We start from the raw sequence: 20,839 nt of genomic DNA, 5'->3' as shown, positions 1-20,839 counted from the left end.
TACCCTGACTTTCAGAGGATATTTGATTTGGGGGTGTGGGAGTTTGGTCTTCTTTTAGTTGTAACGCTGGCTTTCCAGAGGTGAGGGAAAGGTCACTACAATTGTTACACCTCCATAGGAAAATGTCTTCTTTAGAAAGGTTTTTTAATTGTTTTTCTGTGATATTGACACACCCACCTTGAAACCAGGAGTTGCAGGGACCAGTACATTTTATACTGGAGTATTTTACACCAATGTTGCAGTCACCACAGGGATATTTTGAAACTTTTGTTTTGTTCTTCGGCATAGTTCAGGTGTAAAATTGTATCAGTTTTGAAAAGTTTGGCTGGTTCTTTATGTCAGGGGTCTTGAAGTTCAGGTGTAAAATTATATCAGTTTTGAAAAGTTTGGCTGGTTCTTTATGTCAGGAATCTTGAGGTTCAGGTTAAAAATTTTATCAGTTTTGAAAAGTTTGGCTGGTTCTTTATGTCAGGGGTCTTGAAGTTCAGGTGTAAAATTGTATCAGTTTTTAAAAGTTTGGCTGGTTCTTTATGTAAGGAATCTTGAGGTTCAGGTTAAAAATTGTATCAGTTTTGAAAAGTTTGGCTGGTTCTTTATGTCAGGAATCTTGAGGTTAAGGTTAAAAATTATATCAGTTTAGAAAAGTTTGGCTGGTTATTTATTTCAGGATTAGAACTATTTAAATTAATAAATAAATTTATTTCTGTTGTCAAAAATTTGTGTAGAGTAATGAAGAATACAGTGTTGCACTGTATTACTGGTTGGTAGTAGGTTGTAGACACTGTTAGAAGTGGCAGTGTCTGTGGTCAGTTTGCTGAGCGTCCAGTCAGCAACTCTCAGTTCAAACACTCCCAGGCAGCAGGTGTCGTGTTGGAAGTGATGAATGTGTAAAGCTGTGAGTTGGCTGTGACGTCACTGCTTGGTTGTCAGTTTGATATATTTGCAGAGTTTAATTAAAAGAATTTGGGCACTTGTATGTAAAATTGAAACTTTTGAACTATGCAATGTTTACAAGATAACCATCTGCTCTGTGAATTTTTGAGGTAAATGTTATTTTTGGTATTAAACTTGTATTAATAACTTACAGCCATGTTCAGTTTGTCATATTGGCTTTTCATGAGATTTTCTTGAGGGTCACTTAAAATCTTGATTGTCTTAAAATCACTTGATAAAGTTGTTGTTTGTATGTTTGTTGTTTAATTAGTAATTTTGTTGTTTTTTACCACTAAACTACACTTTAGATATGGGAGCACTTTGCAGGTGATGCTAGATGTCCGCCATCTTGGTTTTGATCCACAAACATGTTTAATGGAAAATGGTCCAACCCCTTGAATGTTAACCGGTAAATAAACTTGTCTCCCCCCACCAAAACCTGAGATGCTAACCACTAGGCTAGCAACACACCCAAAAGTTGGTGTTTAAAATATGTTTTTTGGGTTCATTACTCAAACATCTGAGGATAGGGCCTATGATTTTATTGGGCTACCTACATAGCATTTATTGACTGAATTGAACCAAATCACTAGTTCTGTATCCTACAAAAGTTTGCTAGTTGATATTTCCAAACAATAAAATTGTGTAATCGGCCAAAATACACCTACCACTAAAGATTAAACAAGATTTGTTTAGCCTGTCAGATCTTCAACAATAGTATTCAATTATAATGTATTCAACAACTCGGTAACTTCTTAGACCTTAAAAGATTAACAGAAAAAATTATAGGCTTATTTATGATTCCTAGGCAACTATATCTACTGGGAATTCAAATTAAATTAGGGTATGTAAATTCATATGTAGGCCTATAATAAAATATAACAATGACTAAAGCGGTTTTTTATATACTAAATTGTATTACGCCGTCCAAGACAAGTGGTCTTTTAGACTGGCTGTTTACACTGGCCAAGTTTCCTTGTTTCTGCGGTACATATATTTTCCCTCCCCATGCGTTTGTTATATTCTTGGCTCTGCTTGGAGTTATTGTCACGCTGGCTCAAATAAGTTGTGTGCTGGTTGATGGGGAAACCCTATCAGATCGATTTCTTCCTCTACGGCCCGAAACAGAAACTCCATTAAAGGAAACAACAGTCAGGGACTTCAAGCTGGTACTGACTGTATTAGAGCTTGCGATTTACGTCTGTCTCATGGCTGGCTCTTATCTGCACTCAAGCATGTTGCTGATGCCTTGGCTACTCAACAAACTGATCCTTGTTACAGTAACAATGCTGCTAACATTCTTCAAGTTCTTCACTCAGAAGCCTATGACTTTGTCCACCTTAAGAATCATTAGCTATTTGACAGAGATTCACAACTACTTGTATGTCCTGTGTCTCTTTCACGAGATAGTTAAACACTCAGGAGAATCAGTTTGAAATATAGAACACAATTTTAATTCTTGAGGATCTCTTTATCTACTAATCAGTTAACCTTTGCAGATCCGACCAATCCAACCTCATTGTGGTATCCAACACATAGGCTACATTTGTTAAGAATTTGTATAGGCCTACATTTGTACTTAAATGAATTTTTAATAAATGTGGACACTTCCGGTTAGAAATGTTATAGGCTAGCCTAACCTATTCATATTCAGGCTACTGTTAGGCCTACTCAACTGACCAATATTTAAACATTTGCCAAGCGCAAATGGCCTTCCTTAAGAAGGAAGGCCATTTAACTTTTGGTACTTTCTTGTTAAAGGGATCATTCATTATTATCGATGGATGAGTTTTTTTGAATATATCGATATTTTTGTTTTCCTTTATGATTTAACTTATAGCCTATTCCTTCTGTTTTAATAAGTTAGTTTCAAACGCATTTAAATTACAAATTGACAACTGATCTTGTTAAAGCAAAAATGATAGGTATAGGCCTAATACATGGATACCACCAGTTGTAAATATTAGTTATTATAGTTATTCCAGTTTATTTTTTATTTTTTAAATGAAGTCTTTTATAAATACATAAAAGACACTGACGCAATCTACCCGACAAACGTCAGTCAAGGATCAAGAATATCAATTGAAACTATCGAATTGAAAATATCGATTGATGATCGATATTTTTAACTAGGTATACCAATTATAAAATGAAACTGTCATAACTTAACCTAAATAGGCCTAACCAAACTTGCTGGTAATGAAAAATTCGAATGAAGGTTCACTAATCGAATCGATAGTTTCAATCAATATTAGCATAGGCTAAGTCAGCCCAGTTAAGAAACTGTACCCCTTACTTATTGTAAGTTATGTTAGTTGTCGGCTAATAGGTTTCAATTCGTTAATATCAATATATCGGGACTGTTCTGGGACGGTTTTTTTCTCAAATTTTAATGATTGTTTTCCTTTGGTGAAGAAGAAGGTGTTTAAAAATAGAACTCGCAATTTGAAAACAAAAGCTTAACTGGTACACCCCAGAGCTGGAAAAAATTAATACTGTTTTATCAAGATGTGTATAAAATGTATGGTAATGAAGACATTCTTTTTTTATCCAAAAATCTAAAGGGCAAGTATCGGACTGCTATCCGAGAAGCTAAGAAGAGAAAAACGAAGAACGCATCGAGAGGTCTACCAATAAGTGCAAGACTGCTTGGTCGGTAATTAACTCAGCTGCTGGGAGGTCCACGCAGAAAAAAATGTCAGCGCTATCCCCTGATGACTACAGCTCCTACTTCTCCACGGCGGTGGAAGAAATCTGTGAGAAAGTGAATGTGTCAAAAAGCAATGCTCATCAAATGGTGGCAAAAAGTGCTCAACCTGTGTGTGATTTTAAATTCAAAATGGTATCAAAATTAGATGTTTTAAATGTGATTGTGTCGTTAAAAAATTCTGATACCAGAGATGCGTATGGGTTAACGAGTAATTTATTGAAGTCCTTTCACTTATTGTATAAATCGCTGTCTCATAGAGGGTGTTTTTCCATCTTTTATGAAATTGTCAAGGGTTGTCCCGGTGTACAAAAAAGGGTACAAAAATTTGCCTAGCAGTTACCGACCCATTTCATGTATTTCTACAATGGCTAAAATTATGGAAAAAATAGTCAAAAACCAAGTATGTAATTTTTTTTAACATAGTAATCTGTTTAGTAACTGTCAATTTGCTTATAGGTTAGGTCTTTCATCAACTTTAGCAGTGGATCATGTTGTAAATAATCTTTTTAACGCTTTAGAGGATAGGTGCTTTGCTCAGATCACCTTATGTGATCTGAGCAAAGCGTTTGACTGTGTTAATCATCCCATTCTTGTAGACAAATTAGCTCATTATGGTTTTCAAGGCTGTGAATTAGATTTATTTGTGTCATATCTTAGTAATCGTAGGCAAATGGTTGAGGTCAATGGTATTACATCGCAAGTCACTCATGTTAATTTTGGAGTTCCGCAAGGTTCAATTTTGGGCCCCATCTTATTTTTTATACTTATGACTGATCTATCTGTTAATGTTTCTTGTAGTGATGTCACAATCTATGCGGACGACACAACACTGTTTTGTAGCCACAGTGACTTAGGGCAGTTGCACTGCCTATCAGAAAAGGCCTTAGGTGAATCGAAAGATTGGTTCTCTGCAAATGGCTTGCTTTTAATGTTGACAAAACTGACAATTTATTGGTTTCAACCCATGACATCTGTGATTTTAGTTCTGTTAAGCTTTTAGGTATATTGACAATAGGCTGTCTTGGCAGCATCATATTGATTTTCTCTGTACAAGGTTATCCAGAGTCAAATGTTTATTAAGCAGTTTAAGGAATCATGTCACTAATAGCTATTTGAAATTAGCCTATTTTGCATTTTTTGAGAGCATCATAAGATTTGGTATTGTGATTTGGGGTAATGGAGTAGTGGTAAGGTGTTATTGATACAGAAAAAAGTCATTAGAATTGTTACTGGTGCCAAAAGATTAGACCATTGTAAATCTCTATTCATAGAATCTAGTATATTAACTGTTGTAAATCTGTATATGTATGAAGTCTCCATTTTTGTGAAAAAGAACTCAAACAAACATGTTTTAAGAGGAAATGTCCATAGCCACTTAACTAGGAATAGAAATTTTATTGATGTAAGTAGAGTAAGACTGTCTAGATCTCAAAACTATCATACCCACTAGGGGATCAAAATATTTAACATGTTTCCAGTTGATTTTCGTGCATTGCCCTTAAATGAATTTTCAAAAAATCTGCTCTCTTGGTGTAAAGCTAATTCTATGTAGCCTACAAATTAAGTGATTTCTTCAATTTACAATTTGTAAACAAAGATTTAAATTTTATAGTTGTTTATAAATAATGTTTCTATTGTTTAGATTGACGATGTCTATTGTAATTCTTGTGAATTAATTAATGACTAATAAACTTGTCTATTGTCTATTGTCGGATCAAAAGATAAAATATCTATAGGCCTACGTAGCTATATAAAAAAAATCATTGATAATAAAAAATGTTCCCTTTACAGGAAAGTAAGTTAAGTTAGACCTTAACTTGCCTAATTTGGCAAATATTTGATACTAGCAGAGTACCCGTCCTTCGTACGGGGTTGGCATATAAGTATAATGCTTATTGCAGCTATACTCAAGCTTTGCGTTTGCAATGAGGGAGAACACAGTTTGATAAAATTTACTTTTTTAAATTTACAGTTTTCTATAGTATTACACATCTACCATAGCCATAATGTTCTACCACTTCACCTAAACAATAGAAAAACAATTATCAAAAATTCGCAAAATATCACAAATTATTCATGAAAAAACATAAACATAACTGTAAACAATCCTCCTTTGACAGTTAGTTCTCATTGCGTATCAAATTTTTTGTTGCTGCCTAGTTCAAATTAGCTGTTTTCATAAATGCAAAAAAACATAGTGCTGCACCCTATTGGTAAATCTTATAACTTTTTAATGCTTTTGCAAATATAGAACCAACTTTTTAGTTGAAACAGCTGACTAAATTCTTCAACTCCCTTTAAATATGAATACTCATAAGGTTAACATGGGGAACTACAGAGCCACTGGGGCGGAGCGCGAAAGGATTTTTGAGAAAAGAATATGCCTATATGTTAACAGGGAATATGAGCTATCATCATGCCAAATTTCAGCCAAATCCGTCCAGTAGTTAATGCGTGATTGAACTTCAAACAAACAAACAAACAAACAAACAAACACACAAACTTTCACATTTATAATATTAGTAAGATATCTACAACGCGATATCCTGTAATTTTTAGATGTCTACTTACAGTTTTTTTCACGCTGAATCCAAAAATGCAATCAGTTTTTGTCGGATAGATTCCTAAGTGGCCGTAAAACGAAGGTTAAAATTACAAATCTAAGGTTCATTGAGCGGTACTGATGGTAATATGGCGTGGTCTGGACGGGTCCGTATGTGGACTGGGGACTGAGTGAGGAGGAGAGCAAACAGCTTTTTATACTCGACTTAATGTGGAATGCAATCAATTCATTTTGAAAACAAATATTCAGTTCTTATTAATCAGTTTGTGTGTTTATTAATATTTGTTTGTTTTTAATATTTATCAGTCTTATCTATCAGTTCTTCCAGACTGTTTTCGCACAATTAAATAGTGGGTCTAATTGTGCAAAATCAGTCTGGAAGTAACTTAGCATAAATTAATGAGCCGGTTCATTATAACCTAACCTTAACCTTCCTAATCTAACCTCACTTCAAAACACTTGATACAAACACGAATCTGCGTAAAACCCGACCTACCTTCCTCACATGCCTTTTCTGACATAAAATGCAAATTAAAGATTAATATTAAGGTTGGGTTGGGTTAAATGTTAGATTATATTAAGTTAGATTAGCTGAGCTTGATGTAATATAAAAGGGTTTCAATAATAACTTCTTTACTGCAGTATGTCTTAGGGCTAAAGAAAATATTGTTACCAAGCATGGAATCCCTCATTGTTGGGGTTTCCTTATTACACATGTTGGTTGCTGAATACATGAAATTATGCACTGTGGCACGTTTTCACTTTTACGCACAATGGGATTATGCACTATGCTACGTCCATTAACAGATGACGATGAGGGTTGGAATGAGGACGATCAAGTCGGCAGCTTCTATTTCTGGAATTTTACGAGAGTAAATTCAATTTTTTTATAATTTATGATGATGTGATTCATAATTCATGTTACGCAGTTGATTTATTGTATTTTGTAAACGGCAGGTACACTTCCATATCCGTTGGCACAAACAACCGAATGAAAACATCGATCGATATATCGATTATTCGATATATCATTTGGTTAGTTATGTAAGGTTAACCAATTAATTACCAAATTGTTTACCAAATTGTACCAAATTGTTGTTGGTTAACCAATTGAATTAAACAATCGAATAATCAATATTACTCATTCGGTTGTTTGTGCCAACAGATATGGAAGTGTACCCTAAACGGCACCAAAGGCCAGCTGTTTCCACTCCACAAACCTTCCTCCCCTTTCAGTGTTAGTCGCCACTAGAACTTGGACTCGTCCAAACCACAAATAGGCCTATGTGAATAACTCAACAAAACTGAAGCTTAATATTAGTCTAATTATTTAACTGTACCGCCACTTAGGAATCTCTACGACAACTTTACTTTAGCTCCTAATCTCATTCGAATGAAAATTTCGCTTATTCGATTGTTTCATTCGATATATCGTTTGGTTAGTTAGGTTAGGTTAACCTTACCTAACTAACCAAATGATATATCAAATGAAACAATCAATTAATCCATATCGATCGATATTTTCATTCAAATGAGTGTAGGACCTAAAGTAAAGTGCAGCCTTTTTGGATTCAGCGGAAAAAATACTGTACGGTAAGTAGACATCTAAATATTAGGCTACATGATATCGCATTGTAGACATAAGTTATCAAAGAATTATGTTAACCCTACTTTTTTACAAATAAGTTACCTATTCTGAAACAAATAAACCTTAATAATCAGTAAATGTAATGAATTTGCCTTGAGCTTCTATGATTGTTGAGCGGAGCGAGCGAAGCTCTTTGAGATCGGACCTTATGCAAACTATGTAATCAATTAACTCAATAACGGCTGAACATATTGAATCCAAACTTACCAGGGGTATTTCGACAAATATTTTTGATGTTTCGAAACAAACAAATTTTAATTTGATGATACCTGTACAATTTAAGACTGACATAAAATTTGCAATGTTTAACATGAGTCTTATGAGTTGCCAGGATGGTTACGAGATAACAACGTAGATGTAAACAAAAACAAAGAATCGTAGCGTATGCGACTCGAAATTCTGTACCCACGGGCACCTCAGCTTGCACATGCACATATGGCCTAAAGACAGTACAAAAGAAAAGGAGTCCGATGAATACCATTAAGCGTTGATTAACAATACACCGATTCGCATAATTTCTGGCGGCCTTACTGAATTATTCCAAGCAGATTATTTCTTTTAATTGTTGTTATTAGTTTTGTGGTAAATATTAGTCCGGAGTGTGGTAACTGTTTATGACGATTAGATTATGGTATCTGTTATCCTAAAATGCTATGGGAAGGGAGGGAAACAGGTCCGCGACGTAGTAAGTCGTGGAGGAAGCAGTAAAGGTGAGCGGTCCGGACTGTGGGAACTGTTTATGACGATGATTAGATTAAGGTCTACAATCCTAAAATGCTATGGGAAGGGAGGGAAACATGGTCCGCGACGAAGGAAGTGGTGAAGGAAGTAGTAAAGGTGAGTAGTCCGGAGTGTGGGAACTGTTTATGACGATTATATTAAGGTATCTACAATTCTAAAATGCTATGGGAAGGGAGGGAAATAGGTCCGCGGCGTAGGAAGTGGCGAAGGAAGTAGTAAAGGCGAGTAGTTCGGAGTGTGGGAACTGTTATGACGATTAGATTAAGGTATCTACAATTCTAAAATGCTATGGGAAGGGAGGTAAACAGGTCCGCGGCGTAGGAAGTGGTGAAGGAAGTAGTAAAGGCGAGTAGTCCGGAGTGTGGGAACTGTTAATGACGATTAGATTAAGGTATCCACAATCTTAAAATGCTATGGGAAGGGAGGGAAATAGGTCCGCGGCATAGGAAGTGGCGAAGAAAGTAGTAAAGGCGAGTAGTCCGGAGTGTGGGAACTGTTAATGACGATTAGATTAAGGTATCTACAATCTTAAAATGTTATGGGAAGGGAGGAAAACAGATCCGAAACGTAGGAAGTGGTAAAGGAAGTAGTCAAGGTGAGCAGTCCGGAGTGTGGGAACTGTTTATAAGGATTAGTTTAAGGTATCTGCAATCTTAAAATGCAATGGGAAGGGAGGGAAACACGTCCGCGACGTAGGAAGAGGTGAAGGAAGTAGGAAAGGCGAGCACTGTGGAGTCTGGGAACTGGAAACCAATTGTAACAGTTCGATTTCTGTATTTGAAATTGAAATACTGAAATGCTATGAGATGGGATGGAAAGATGTCCAAGACATAGGAAATGGTTAAAGCATTAGTAAATGCTAGCAGTGCGGAGTGTGGGAAATGTTGTTGGCAATTAGATTAATGCATTTAAAATACTAAAATGCAATGGAAAGAGATGAAAACATGTCCAGGACGTAGGAAGTAGTAAAGTTTAGCATCGCAGAGAGTGGGAACCTTTTGTGGCAGTTAGATTAATGCATCTGTAATACTTAAATGCTATGAGAAGGGAAGGAAACAAATACGTAGGAAATGGTGAAGGAAGTAGTAAATGCTGGCATCGCAGAGAGGGGGAATGATTTTCTCCGAGCAAAGCTCGGTCTCCAGGTAGGTACTTAGTTTATAAACAGTAAAAGAGAGTATTCAAATTGAAAACTATAGAAACTGTATTTCCGAAGCAGGAATTCAGTATTTTCAAATATTATTATCGGTAGCCTATCCTAAATAAATACAGTGATTTGCGCTGGGCTTGCACACTAAAGTCCAGTTGCGACTACAATAAAAAAATAATCACCTAGGATTTTATTAAGTCCACTTTAACTAAGGCGTGTAAATAATTGGTTAGGCTTGTACAGTTACGATTACGATGCGTAGGCCTAATGCCTAGACTGCTAGGCCTATACAGAAGTTCACTTGTAGCTATTTATTATAATTAAATATTTAACTAAACTTGTTAACTTGAGTTGTCCAATTTATAACTTATAAGTGTGGAAATAATTTTCTCTGTGCAGATATACAGACACAGTTACAATTACACGTGCCAATGTTGTAAATATATATTCAGTAATTTATGTCTGTTTGTTTAAATGTATATATTTTTTATTTGAAAGTCTGACGCCATCAATCCCTTTTGGGTAAAAGATGAAGATAATAAGGTAATAATTACAAAAAGTAGAGCCTAGACTGCTTGGCCTGTACGGGAGTCCAGTTATAAAATAAGCGTGATATAATATTCCTATTTTTTCCCGTAATACTATAAGATGAATTATTACAGCTAACAGAACAGCATGTTGGCATTTTTATGACAGGTTGAACATTTAGTACAACCCAATAAATAGGCTTTACATCAACACAGTGCAGGTTCTCAAATTAAATTGCCATAGCCTAATACAAAAACGTCTTTTATATTTGATTTTAATAATTTTGTTGTACAGTAGTTTATTATGCATATACAGTAGGCTATTTTACTTAATCATGCTGTAATTTAGCATGAGGAATAAATATACTCTTGTTTAATTCATCAATTCTCTATCCAGTGCCGTCTTTAAAATCTAATCTATTTATTGAGTACAGTAGGCCTAGGCCTATTTTGGCAATGGGGCGGAGCTAGCGCAAACGTCACCAATTCAGTGACACTAGCGTCGCGGCAACCACCATCTTTTTCAGGGTATCATCAGCTCGTGAAATTAGCCACGCCTTATTTCCTGTGGTGAACATTGACTATGGTATTGCTATATATAGTCACTATCTTCTGTCATTCTGTTCGCTGAGCAAAGTTTACTAATTGGCTAAATATTTTAGTTGGAGAAAATGAGAAGGAAGCCTATAGGCCTATTACATAAATGGGAGCTAAACAAACATTAGGATATTGACAAAATAATACCGTACTTATCTTCATGCTATTACAAACACACAGTTTTACTATTACTCATATATACAAGTAAAAATAAATGACCTAATAGAAACAGCTGACTGGATTCATATTTCCTTCAACTCTTCCAACCAACCACGATAATTCAATTGGATTGTTGTTATGGTGACGTCATCATATATTCAATTTGAATCATGAAAACAAATGGTAAATATGCATTTTAGGGTTTGCACGCGATTTTTGAAATTTTTTTTTTCATTCTACTCGAAATTTAACGCTGATTCCGAAAATGACGTTCTTTTTCCGCGGAAAACGACCATAACGCGGAAAAACGACCAAAACGACCAAAAACTCTTTTTTTACCAAAACACGTCATGTGGGTACTCAAATTAACCGTAATATTAAGCAGATCACGACTATGCAAGAATTTTTTGGATCCGAGGTCAAATAAGCGAGATTTTCACGTAAATATGCGATGCTATTTTGGATTTTTTGCTCTAACTTTTGTCTGTGTTATCTGGTGTTTATGTTTTAATTTAACAGGTAAAAGGGATGATACTATGCATAACCTAACTTAACCTAACCTACCCTAACCTAACCAACCTAACCAAACCTAACCTAACCAACCTAACCTAACCTAACCAACCTAACCTAACCTAACCAACCTAACCTAACCAAACTGACCTAACCTAACCTAACCTAATCAACCTAACCTAACCTAACCAACCTAACCTAACCTAACCTAATCAATCTAACCTAACCTAACCTAATCAATCTAACCTAACCTAACCTAACCAACCTAACCTAACCAACCTAACCTAACCTAACCAAAATAACCTAACCAACCTAACCTAACCTAACCTAACCAACCTAACCTAACCTAACCTAACCAACCTAACCAAACCTAACCTAACCAACCTAACCAACCTAACCTAACCTAACCAACCTAACCTAACCTAACGAGCAACATGGCAGTGCTACTACAACCAATGAATAGGTTGGTACTGAAAAATTTCCCAATTTCAAGCATATCTCCCATAATTCTCCCGACTAACTACCCATTATTTTTTACACATTAAATTACAACGATAAACCACGTTAGATGTCTCCCCCACCCAAAACCCCGAATTCCCACCTGTCCCCTAGTGAGTTGGAGTTATTGCTGGTAGTATCACGTTTTCGTGAATATCTCGCTTATTTGACCTCGGATCCAAAAAATTCTTGCATAGTCGTGATCTGCTAAATATTCCGGTTAATTTGAGTACCCACATGACGTGTTTTGGTAAAAAAAGAGTTTTTGGTCGTTTTGGTCGTTTTTCCGCGTTATGGTCGTTTTCCGCGGAAAAAGAACGTCATTTTCGGAATCAGCGTTAAATTTCGAGTAGAATGAAAAAAAAAAATTCAAAAATCGCGTGCAAACCCTAAAATGCATATTAACCAAACAAATTAAAGTTATTTGTTTATATCAAAGCTTGCTTACTCCGCTCAATTGGCGGACCTGAGGCCGCATGCCTAGTATAACTTAGGCTAATTTGAATTTTTGGGCTAAGCTCACCTAGGCCCTAGGCTTTCATATGCAGTCTCATTTTATAAGTTTGATTCAGTAAGTTAAGTAGGCCTACAGGCATTGCTAATAAAATAAAAATTGTAACTTAATGTTCATTACTACCCTAGAATCCTAGCCTATATTAGCAAATAAATTAGGTTAATGGTCATAACGCGATTAAAACAATGAATTATTAGAAACAAAATTACATAACATAAGTTAGGCTAGGGCCATATGAAAAAAGACACTTGGGCTTAGGCGCAAATCTTGATACAGCCTAAGTTACTAAAACTAAAATGGTGAAAAGGCATGTTCAACATTTTTTACTTACCTCCAAGAAAAGTTTAAAATTTAGCTCAACTTCCCAGATCAAATACACAACACGACAACACCCAACTTGTGTGTGGTGGATTTAGAGGATTTGATTTTGATTTAATTAATAATATTTTGAATTCCACACCCAGACTTCAATATCACTGCTGCTAGTGGTAGTGCTAGAATAGAACTAGACTAGAACTTGCTTGGATAAGCATCTAGAGACTGCCAGTGCCAGTGCAACTCCGAGGAACGAGGATCAGATCGGAAAACCCCCCACCACCGCTCAGTGCCGATGGCGTGACGTCAACGTCGTCAACCATTACCGCAATTGCAATTATACGGAACTGAGTCATGAGCCTTGGTGGTGTTGTGGATAGCGTGTCGGGCTGATTATCGGAAGGTGCCGGGTTCGAATCCCACTAATAGCACTAACTTTTTGTCAACAATTTTTTTTCATATCAGCAAGTTTGGTTGGTTTGGTTAGGTTATGACAGTTTAATTTTATAATTTAAAAATTATAAAATTGAATTTGAGACATTTATTTTATAATTAGAACAGAACTATTTTTTCGATTAGTAAACCTTCATCCGAGTTTTTCATTATCAGCAAGTTTGGTTCGTTTGGTTAGGTTATGACAGTTTAATTATATTTAATTTAAATTTGACCTACAAATGATACGTTTTGACAGCAACAGTGATAGAGATAACAATTTTAGCGTCTCTGATCCTCGTTCCTCGGAGTTGCACTGGCAGTCTAGACGCTAGTCTAGCTTAGCTAGAAGTGCCAGTGCCGCTAGTGGATCTCTGCTGATGTCTGCTGAAGTGCTGAGTTGAGTGCTGAGGTGCTGAGCTGAGTGCTGATCCGATCCGCTGGTCCATTCCACTGACTGATACTACTGATAGTGAGTGACTCGGTGACTCTGGCTGGACTGGACTGGATAGTGCTGGCGCTGGCTGAAGCTGAAAGAAAGTGCTGAGGCACGCTGAGCTGAGCCGCTGAGCTGAACTGCTGCTGAGTGCTGATGACTCAGACTCAGCTGTGGGCTGTGGTGGGTGGAGTGGTGTGGTGTGATATGGGATGGAATTTTGGAACTGGGATGGAAGGAAAATGGAAATCTGAGTCTGAGCAGGTAGACCACAGACCCATCAGTGCCCCCCAGTGCCAGCGAGAGACGACCAAAAATCAGAATCAGGCCCAAACGGAAAAGCCGAAAAATGCAGGAACAAAAATCTTTTTTGCAGTGAGAACAGTGCAGCAGCAGGCGTGATTTTGAATTTTGCTTTTTTTAAGAGTACAATGAAATGATATTTATTCATCTATAAACAATATTATATAAACGCATGATACAAAGTAAAATTATACAAAAACATGCTGGTAGAAGCACAAGTCAAGTTCAGTCAACTAAAAGTAAACAATTAGTGTACAAGGTTTTTTTAGGACACCTAAACTTACACTTCATACAAATGAATAATGGTAAAAGCAAAAGAAAAAAACATCAATCTTGAACAGGGGGTTTCTGACAAGCCGTTCATAAATATTGCATTCTTAAAACTATTGTAAGGGAGTTGAATTATTCTTGGCGATAGTTTGTTCCACAACTTTTTACCAATAATAATATATGGCTTCTTTTAATCTTTTCCAGTCTTGTTAAAGAGATGTCAAGGTTTTCTCCTTTTCCTAGTGTCTAGGCAATGAAAATCACCCCTTTAGAGCAAATTGGTGTCATGCAACTTAAAACTAGATAACAATACATTATAAATATAATGGTTTATCACAGACAAAGCGTTAAAGCATTAATATATAATAATTTCATCGTTTAAATCATGTACAATGTCTGTCGAATATCTGTCGATGCAATGGCATTTTGGTGATAAGGGACCTCGCTGGTTGGGCGAAAACATAGATTAAACATACTTGAGGAGTATGTTTAATCTATGGCGGAAACCACCAGATGATATTAGCAAGTAAAACGGAGTGGTGGAGTTAAAGGCGGCCGTGGGTAAAACCATAGATAAAACATACTCCCTTGAGGAGTATGTTTTATCTATGATTAAACATACTCCTTTCCCCTGTGTTTTATCATAGATTAAACATAGGAGTATGTTTAATCTATAAAAAAACACTGGGAAAATACCGATAAAAATAATTATGCAATTATGCATGTAACGTCCACATCTTTACTTATGGAACTTGTGATAGATGTTGATAGTTTTGAGGGAAACTAATAAGTTAAATTGATGAAATAAGTTGTATTTTGTATTCTATATATTTTTTATTGCTTTATTAAAAACCATGAAACGTGATCGCTCCGCTCAACTGGCTTTCACTGCTATATCAAAGCATCATTGTATTAGTAGGCTAGTTTATATTATTTAGTTTTTCGTAAATTCTTTAACAACTGTCACTGGTAAACTGTCACTATACTACCTACTACCAAAGATCACGCTTTTGCTTAGCATTTGTAATATTTGCTACTACAGTATTAACTCACTTCTCTTCTCTAATACTTCCACTACTATAGCGCTGGGGAGTGAGCTGGCGGGAGAGCGAGCTGGCGTAGTGGTTAGAGCGCGGGACTTCAGTCCCTGGGGTCCCGAGTTCGACAGATTGGAACCTCGAGAAAGGGGTGGTGCCAATCTGTCGTGGTGCCAAGCTGACGGCGGCCACAGAGGTGCCAATCAGTCGTAACAGTACACGACAGATTGGAACCTCGAGAACGGGGTGGTGCCAATCTGTCATGGTGCCAAGCTGACGGCGGCCGCAGGGGTGTCAATCAGTCGTAACAGTATACGACAGATTGGCACCCTTGCCCTCAATAGGCCCTCCTTTTCGTTTTACTTACTAGTCTGATGTTTTAAAACAGAAACGTGTCAATAGTTGACATTAACTTTAACAGCACAAACCGCTTCGTAAATGGTCCATCTAATCAAAGTTACAGTTCCTCAAGGATTTTAATATTATGCCATTTAAATCAAGTTTAAAATTTGGAAAACGTCTGATACCTAAGTAATTAAGTTGTTGGCACAATTGAATGAAACCTTGCAGTCATGTTTTGGGAGGGGGGTAACCTGGTTAAAAAAGGTTTATTAATTCAGAAGTTACAGCTTGTTAAAGATATGACAATTTACCATTCAGTTTACTAATATTATTTCAATAAAATTGTATTTTTCATGCATTATGGAGTAATAAATTATTATACAGGGTGTCCCGGAACTCTACCAATATTTTAGGGAATTGTTCCTGGGTATCATATTTAAATTGTCCGGAAGTCTTTAGTTACTCACATAGCCGCCATTTTGTTTTTTTCACTTATTAATTTATTTCTGAAAAGTGGTTAAACATACGAAATTGAAACTTTGCAAAAACGTTTATGACAACTAGACAAAGCTACACACAAATTATGAAAATTTTTAAAATTCATAAAACAAAATGGCGGCTATTTATAATTTTGTTTCTTAAATAACTCGAAAACCCTTGATTTTACCAAAATTTTACAAGCATAACTTTTTTAAGGCATTTCAATTACAAATCGAGTGACACCTTAATCTTTAAGATTGGACGAATATTAACTGAGATATGGCAGCTTTAGTGATATGTAGCCGCTGGAGGTTAGTTGCAGTGCGTGAAGAGCATGGTCACTTTTATTGGTATTATTGGTAGAGAGTTCCGGGACACCCTGTATATTTGAGATGCTGTAATTTATAACTTAATTTAATTTTTTGTTTTTGTAACCAGGATTGTGGTTGCGCGCAAGTAGGCTTGCGTTAATTAATTACAGTACTTCCTTCGTGGACCAAAACTCTAAAATCAGGTAGGCTAATAACTCGAGGTATGGTTACACTTAAGAATTTCAATACTTCCACCGTGGAACGTGCTTGGTGATGTAAATGAATGTGAACTACGCAAAATCATCCCTAATTTTCGTAGATACACAACTGTGAAGTTTATTTTTTAACTGTATATTATTTTGTAAATATTTTGTATTCCATACTTTTGTCTAACCCTGCATTTCTTTATGTCAAAGCTTTTTAAAACAGCTTTTGTTAAAACATCAACGTATCCGTTTTATAAGTAATACTTTAGCGGTTACCTACGGCTTCACACGATTTGAGAATAAAATTTTACGAGTACCAAAATTTGCATATTTCAGCGCGCACTCAAATTTTAAGTAGCCGGAAAATCAGTTTCGGTACAAGGCACAAGGTATTACTTACTGCAATACTTTTCATCACTACGCCACAAATAATCACCTAACAGAACAACAGAACACAGTAAATGTACATAAGTCTGCAAATTATGCTTTTATGCTTCGTAAATGGTTTATTAAGCTATACAATTCTCTGAATATGCAAATTTTCTGAAATGGGGTTATTTAGGCGTAAAATTTACGTGGATTAAAATATATAAAGCTATGGAAATTGAAAGTGGTCGCCATTATGGATTTTATTCTGCCTCATATCAGGACTTTAAGAGAAAATACTTTTAAATACTGTACTTTCTTAGTACACATCTAGATATAGGCTACAGACCATGATAAGCATATGTATTTATATATATATAACAAAGTCGTTTTAGTTAAACAGTTTAACTCGAGACCAACTGGATCGATTTTAATGATTTCTGATTTTTTGTATTTGTATTTAACCCGATTAACACATGCATCTTCAGTTCAGTATATAAATTTAGGGCTAAGCCCCACATATGTATGTTATGCATATGAAGAAAAATATGATGCATTTTGACCATATCCATACATTAATTTAAATATTTTCGAAACAAATGATTATAAAGTTGACAAATAATCATTTTCAGCTGTTTCATGTTGCCGGTGATTGTTTTGAAAAAGCTTATAAAGGTTGCCGGTTGATTTGTTTTTTTTCTTTTTTACTGTTATGGGGTACAAAGTTCGCTGGATCATCTCGTTTGTAATGTACAGTTCGCTCAACGTTTCTGTGAACATAAGAAACAATCAAATTATACTTATTATTTTTCGTGTTAACATTAACATTTAGCAAACTAGTTTCAAATTTAAAAATCAAAAGCTCGGCCGATAAGATTTAACTTTGGAATATAAATTACAAGTAAACCAGCTGGGGGTAATCAAAGTTCTGTGACAAAGCCATATGGCATATGGCTCTATGACACATGACATATACATTGTACGAGTATAACTATCGGGATTATGGATTTTTTACTGATGTGGAGATTGCCCTGCAATGCAATTTGTAACATGTCGCTGATTTTCATGTGAATTTGCATGTATTTATGGAATCCTGATCAACAGGAATAACAAAAACTAGCAAAATGAAAATACTACTATAAGCAAAGCTTTGTCCCAACAGTACTTTACAAATATTATGAATGAGAAACAGATGGTGTGTTGTAGTTAACTGAACTGTCATTAATAAAAAACGACTCCAAAATGCCTCAAGGGTCACAGCACTGACGCTAATTTTGTTTTATGGCCTTTTCCTATTTCTAAAAAGGATTATCTTATAAAAGGTGCTTGAAAAAATGTTTGAAACCCTCCCAGTGTGGAGTTTTCTGGCTTTCTCAAATTAATTCTCTGTAGGTCCGCTCGTTTATCAATGTCAATGTCGATGTTGAAGACAAAATTGACCCGGGCGCAGGCCGAAAGCCACGAATGTTTATCTCTATAAGCTGGGGGGACGTAAGCCACGGCAATTAGGGAGGGTTTGAGAAATTATAATCCTGGGGACGAAAGCCAAAGCCACGACGGCGGGCCAGGTAGTTGGGAGGGGCGAGGGAGAAACGGGCATCTCTCACATGAACATGACAATTATAATATACAAAGATGGACGCAACTATTTTACTAAAGCTGTTTGATGATATTTCAATTAATTTTCAAATAAAGTTGTAAGAGCTAAAAATAACGAAGGAGCAGACAAATGAACCCCTAATAACATGTATCATGTACCATGTATATTATGACTGTTAATAACTTAGTTAATTCTTTTGCTGTTTTAGTCTCTTTTCCTGTTGAATCAATATCAATTATTTAAATTGAAAGATTAATTAAAAATTATATAATTGGTTTTAAAACATTTATAATTTTATTTTATGAACAGAACTATTTTTGTTATTAGTAAACCTTCATTCGATATTTTGATTATCAGCAAGTTTGGCTAGGTTATGACAGTTAAATTAATTTAAATTTAACCTACAAACGACACGTTTTGACAGCGACAGTGATAGAGATAACAATTTCCCACGAACAGTTCGGATGCATTGCACGGTATGATGCGTTCTGCACGGCGCGGTGGTGGGCGGTGGCGGTCTGTCGGTAACGTCTTGTCAACACTAACACTTCAAACAAACAAAAAAACAAAACAACTGTCAATTGTCAAGTCGAAGTCAATCAAAGAAGATTGTGTTGAAGGTCTTGAATTTCAATAGAACTTTATTTGTTGTGATTTAGATATGTTTACATAATTTTATTCTTAGCAATCCGCTAGAATTAACAAGCAAGATAGAATATTACTACATTTTTATTTTATCTCTTGCTTTAAGTCCTAATCAATGTCACTAACAAATTAAAATTTATTTGAGGTTATGTTTAATCTTTATTTACAACTGTTGATTTAAGGATCTCTCTAATTGCTTTATTACTGTTTAACAAGAAGGCTTCTAGAGATTTGGACAAGATCTCAAAGGTAAAAAATTAAGGTGTAAGTTGAAACTTTAAAATTTATATTTTAAATAGGCCTATCCAAACACTTTTGTTCCTGTAGCTGAGAATACCTACAAACATAATTGAACTTGGGCATGAGCCAGGCTGGTAAATAGCTCAAGTGTAATTGAACCACATTATCACATCTAATTTTTTTTAGTCACATTTATGTTTTTTTTAATGAAATTCTAAATTTTCTAGTAGGCCTACATGTAGGTGATGAGTTGTTAATCTAGGAAGAAAACAGAGTACCATAGGCCAATAATTGTTAAGAGTAACTTAAGTTAAATGCTTTCTAACTTCTAAGCTCAATTGATAACACTTTGACCTACTACTTTCTTCATCGTATTGTAATTGTGCTAGATTTATAATCTTTAGGCTACTTAGTTTAATTTGCAATAGGCCCAGGCCCTTATTTAATATTTAAGATAAATAACTTCCTTGCTTCAAAGATTAACCCTAAACAATAGACAATAGACCATTTATTTATTGTTCAGTAATTTACAAAATTAGGCTACAATGGATTTTGTAAAAAATTGTATTTTCCTGTAAAGGGTAGGCCTACATTCATTATTATCGAATGTTCCCTTTAACAGGAAAGTAGATACAGTGGAACCTTGATAAGAAGACCCTCGATAACAAGTCACCCTTGATAATGAGTGTCATTTTCAAATCCCCTTGAATTTATTTTACCCCTAATCACATGTTATTGCAAACCTCAATAAGGAGTCGACCTTGATAACAAGTCTCATTTAATAATCCTCTTGAGAGTCTTGTTAAATCAAGGTTCTACTGTACCAGTAAGTTACAAAAAAATATATATAGCCTATAGTACAAAGGCTAATTTTTAAAATCTATATAATTGTTTATGAATTTAACAGCAAAGAAATCATTTAGGCTTATATTGTAAATTGAATTGATTTTACACCTCTTTAACAGTTTGTTCTAAACACAACTAACTAATCTGGAAATTTGAAATGAAATGAAATGTCTTTATTGCTTTAAACATCATATAACATGCATTGCAATCGTCAAAATACTTAGATTATAAAATAAGTAGCATATATCATACAGTGCAAACCATGCAAAAACACTCAAACTTAAGTTAGAAAGAACAAAACCATGCTTTTTACTCTAAAATAAAACAATCCTGTTGAGGCAAACAAACCAATCTACTTACACAATAGGCATTTAACCCTTTGCGGTCTGTATTGGTGTCTCTTTAATGTCCTTTCAGGTATATTAGACCACTCGTGGTGCCCAGAACCATTCCTCAGTCA

At 35.4% G+C, this 20,839-nt stretch overlaps 3 protein-coding genes across 6 annotated transcripts in view; 2 read left to right on the top strand and 1 right to left on the bottom strand.

Annotated features, from left to right (window-relative positions):
- LOC128988582 (type-1 angiotensin II receptor-associated protein) overlaps positions 1 to 13,052 on the bottom strand; it is a 55,398-nt gene extending 42,346 nt beyond the window's left edge. For both annotated transcript variants that reach the window (XM_054409985.1, XM_054409987.1), the window contains exon 1: positions 12,882 to 13,052. The gene's annotated coding sequence lies outside the window, so the exon portion shown is untranslated. The remainder of the gene's footprint in view (positions 1 to 12,881) is intronic.
- LOC128988581 (uncharacterized) lies at positions 1,776 to 2,373 on the top strand. The gene has a single exon (XM_054409984.1). The coding sequence runs from the start codon at positions 1,818 to 1,820 to the stop codon at positions 2,367 to 2,369; it is 552 nt and encodes a 183-aa protein (XP_054265959.1). The 5' UTR covers positions 1,776 to 1,817; the 3' UTR covers positions 2,370 to 2,373.
- Positions 13,053 to 19,280: 6,228 nt separating the features above from the next.
- LOC128988972 (adenylate cyclase type 9) overlaps positions 19,281 to 20,839 on the top strand; it is a 44,988-nt gene continuing 43,429 nt past the window's right edge. For 2 of the 3 annotated variants that reach the window (XM_054410790.1, XM_054410788.1), the window contains exon 1: positions 19,281 to 19,542. The gene's annotated coding sequence lies outside the window, so the exon portion shown is untranslated. Of the gene's footprint in view, positions 19,558 to 20,839 lie in introns of all 3 variants that reach the window. The other variant, XM_054410789.1, reaches the window with a different exon arrangement.

Source organism: Macrosteles quadrilineatus, unplaced genomic scaffold (genome assembly GCF_028750875.1).
Source record: "Macrosteles quadrilineatus isolate MER2022 unplaced genomic scaffold, UCM_ALF_1.0 Scaffold_3__2_contigs__length_128488019, whole genome shotgun sequence".
Lineage (NCBI taxonomy): Eukaryota > Metazoa > Arthropoda > Insecta > Hemiptera > Cicadellidae > Macrosteles > Macrosteles quadrilineatus.
This window is presented reverse-complemented; position numbering and strand designations above follow the sequence as displayed.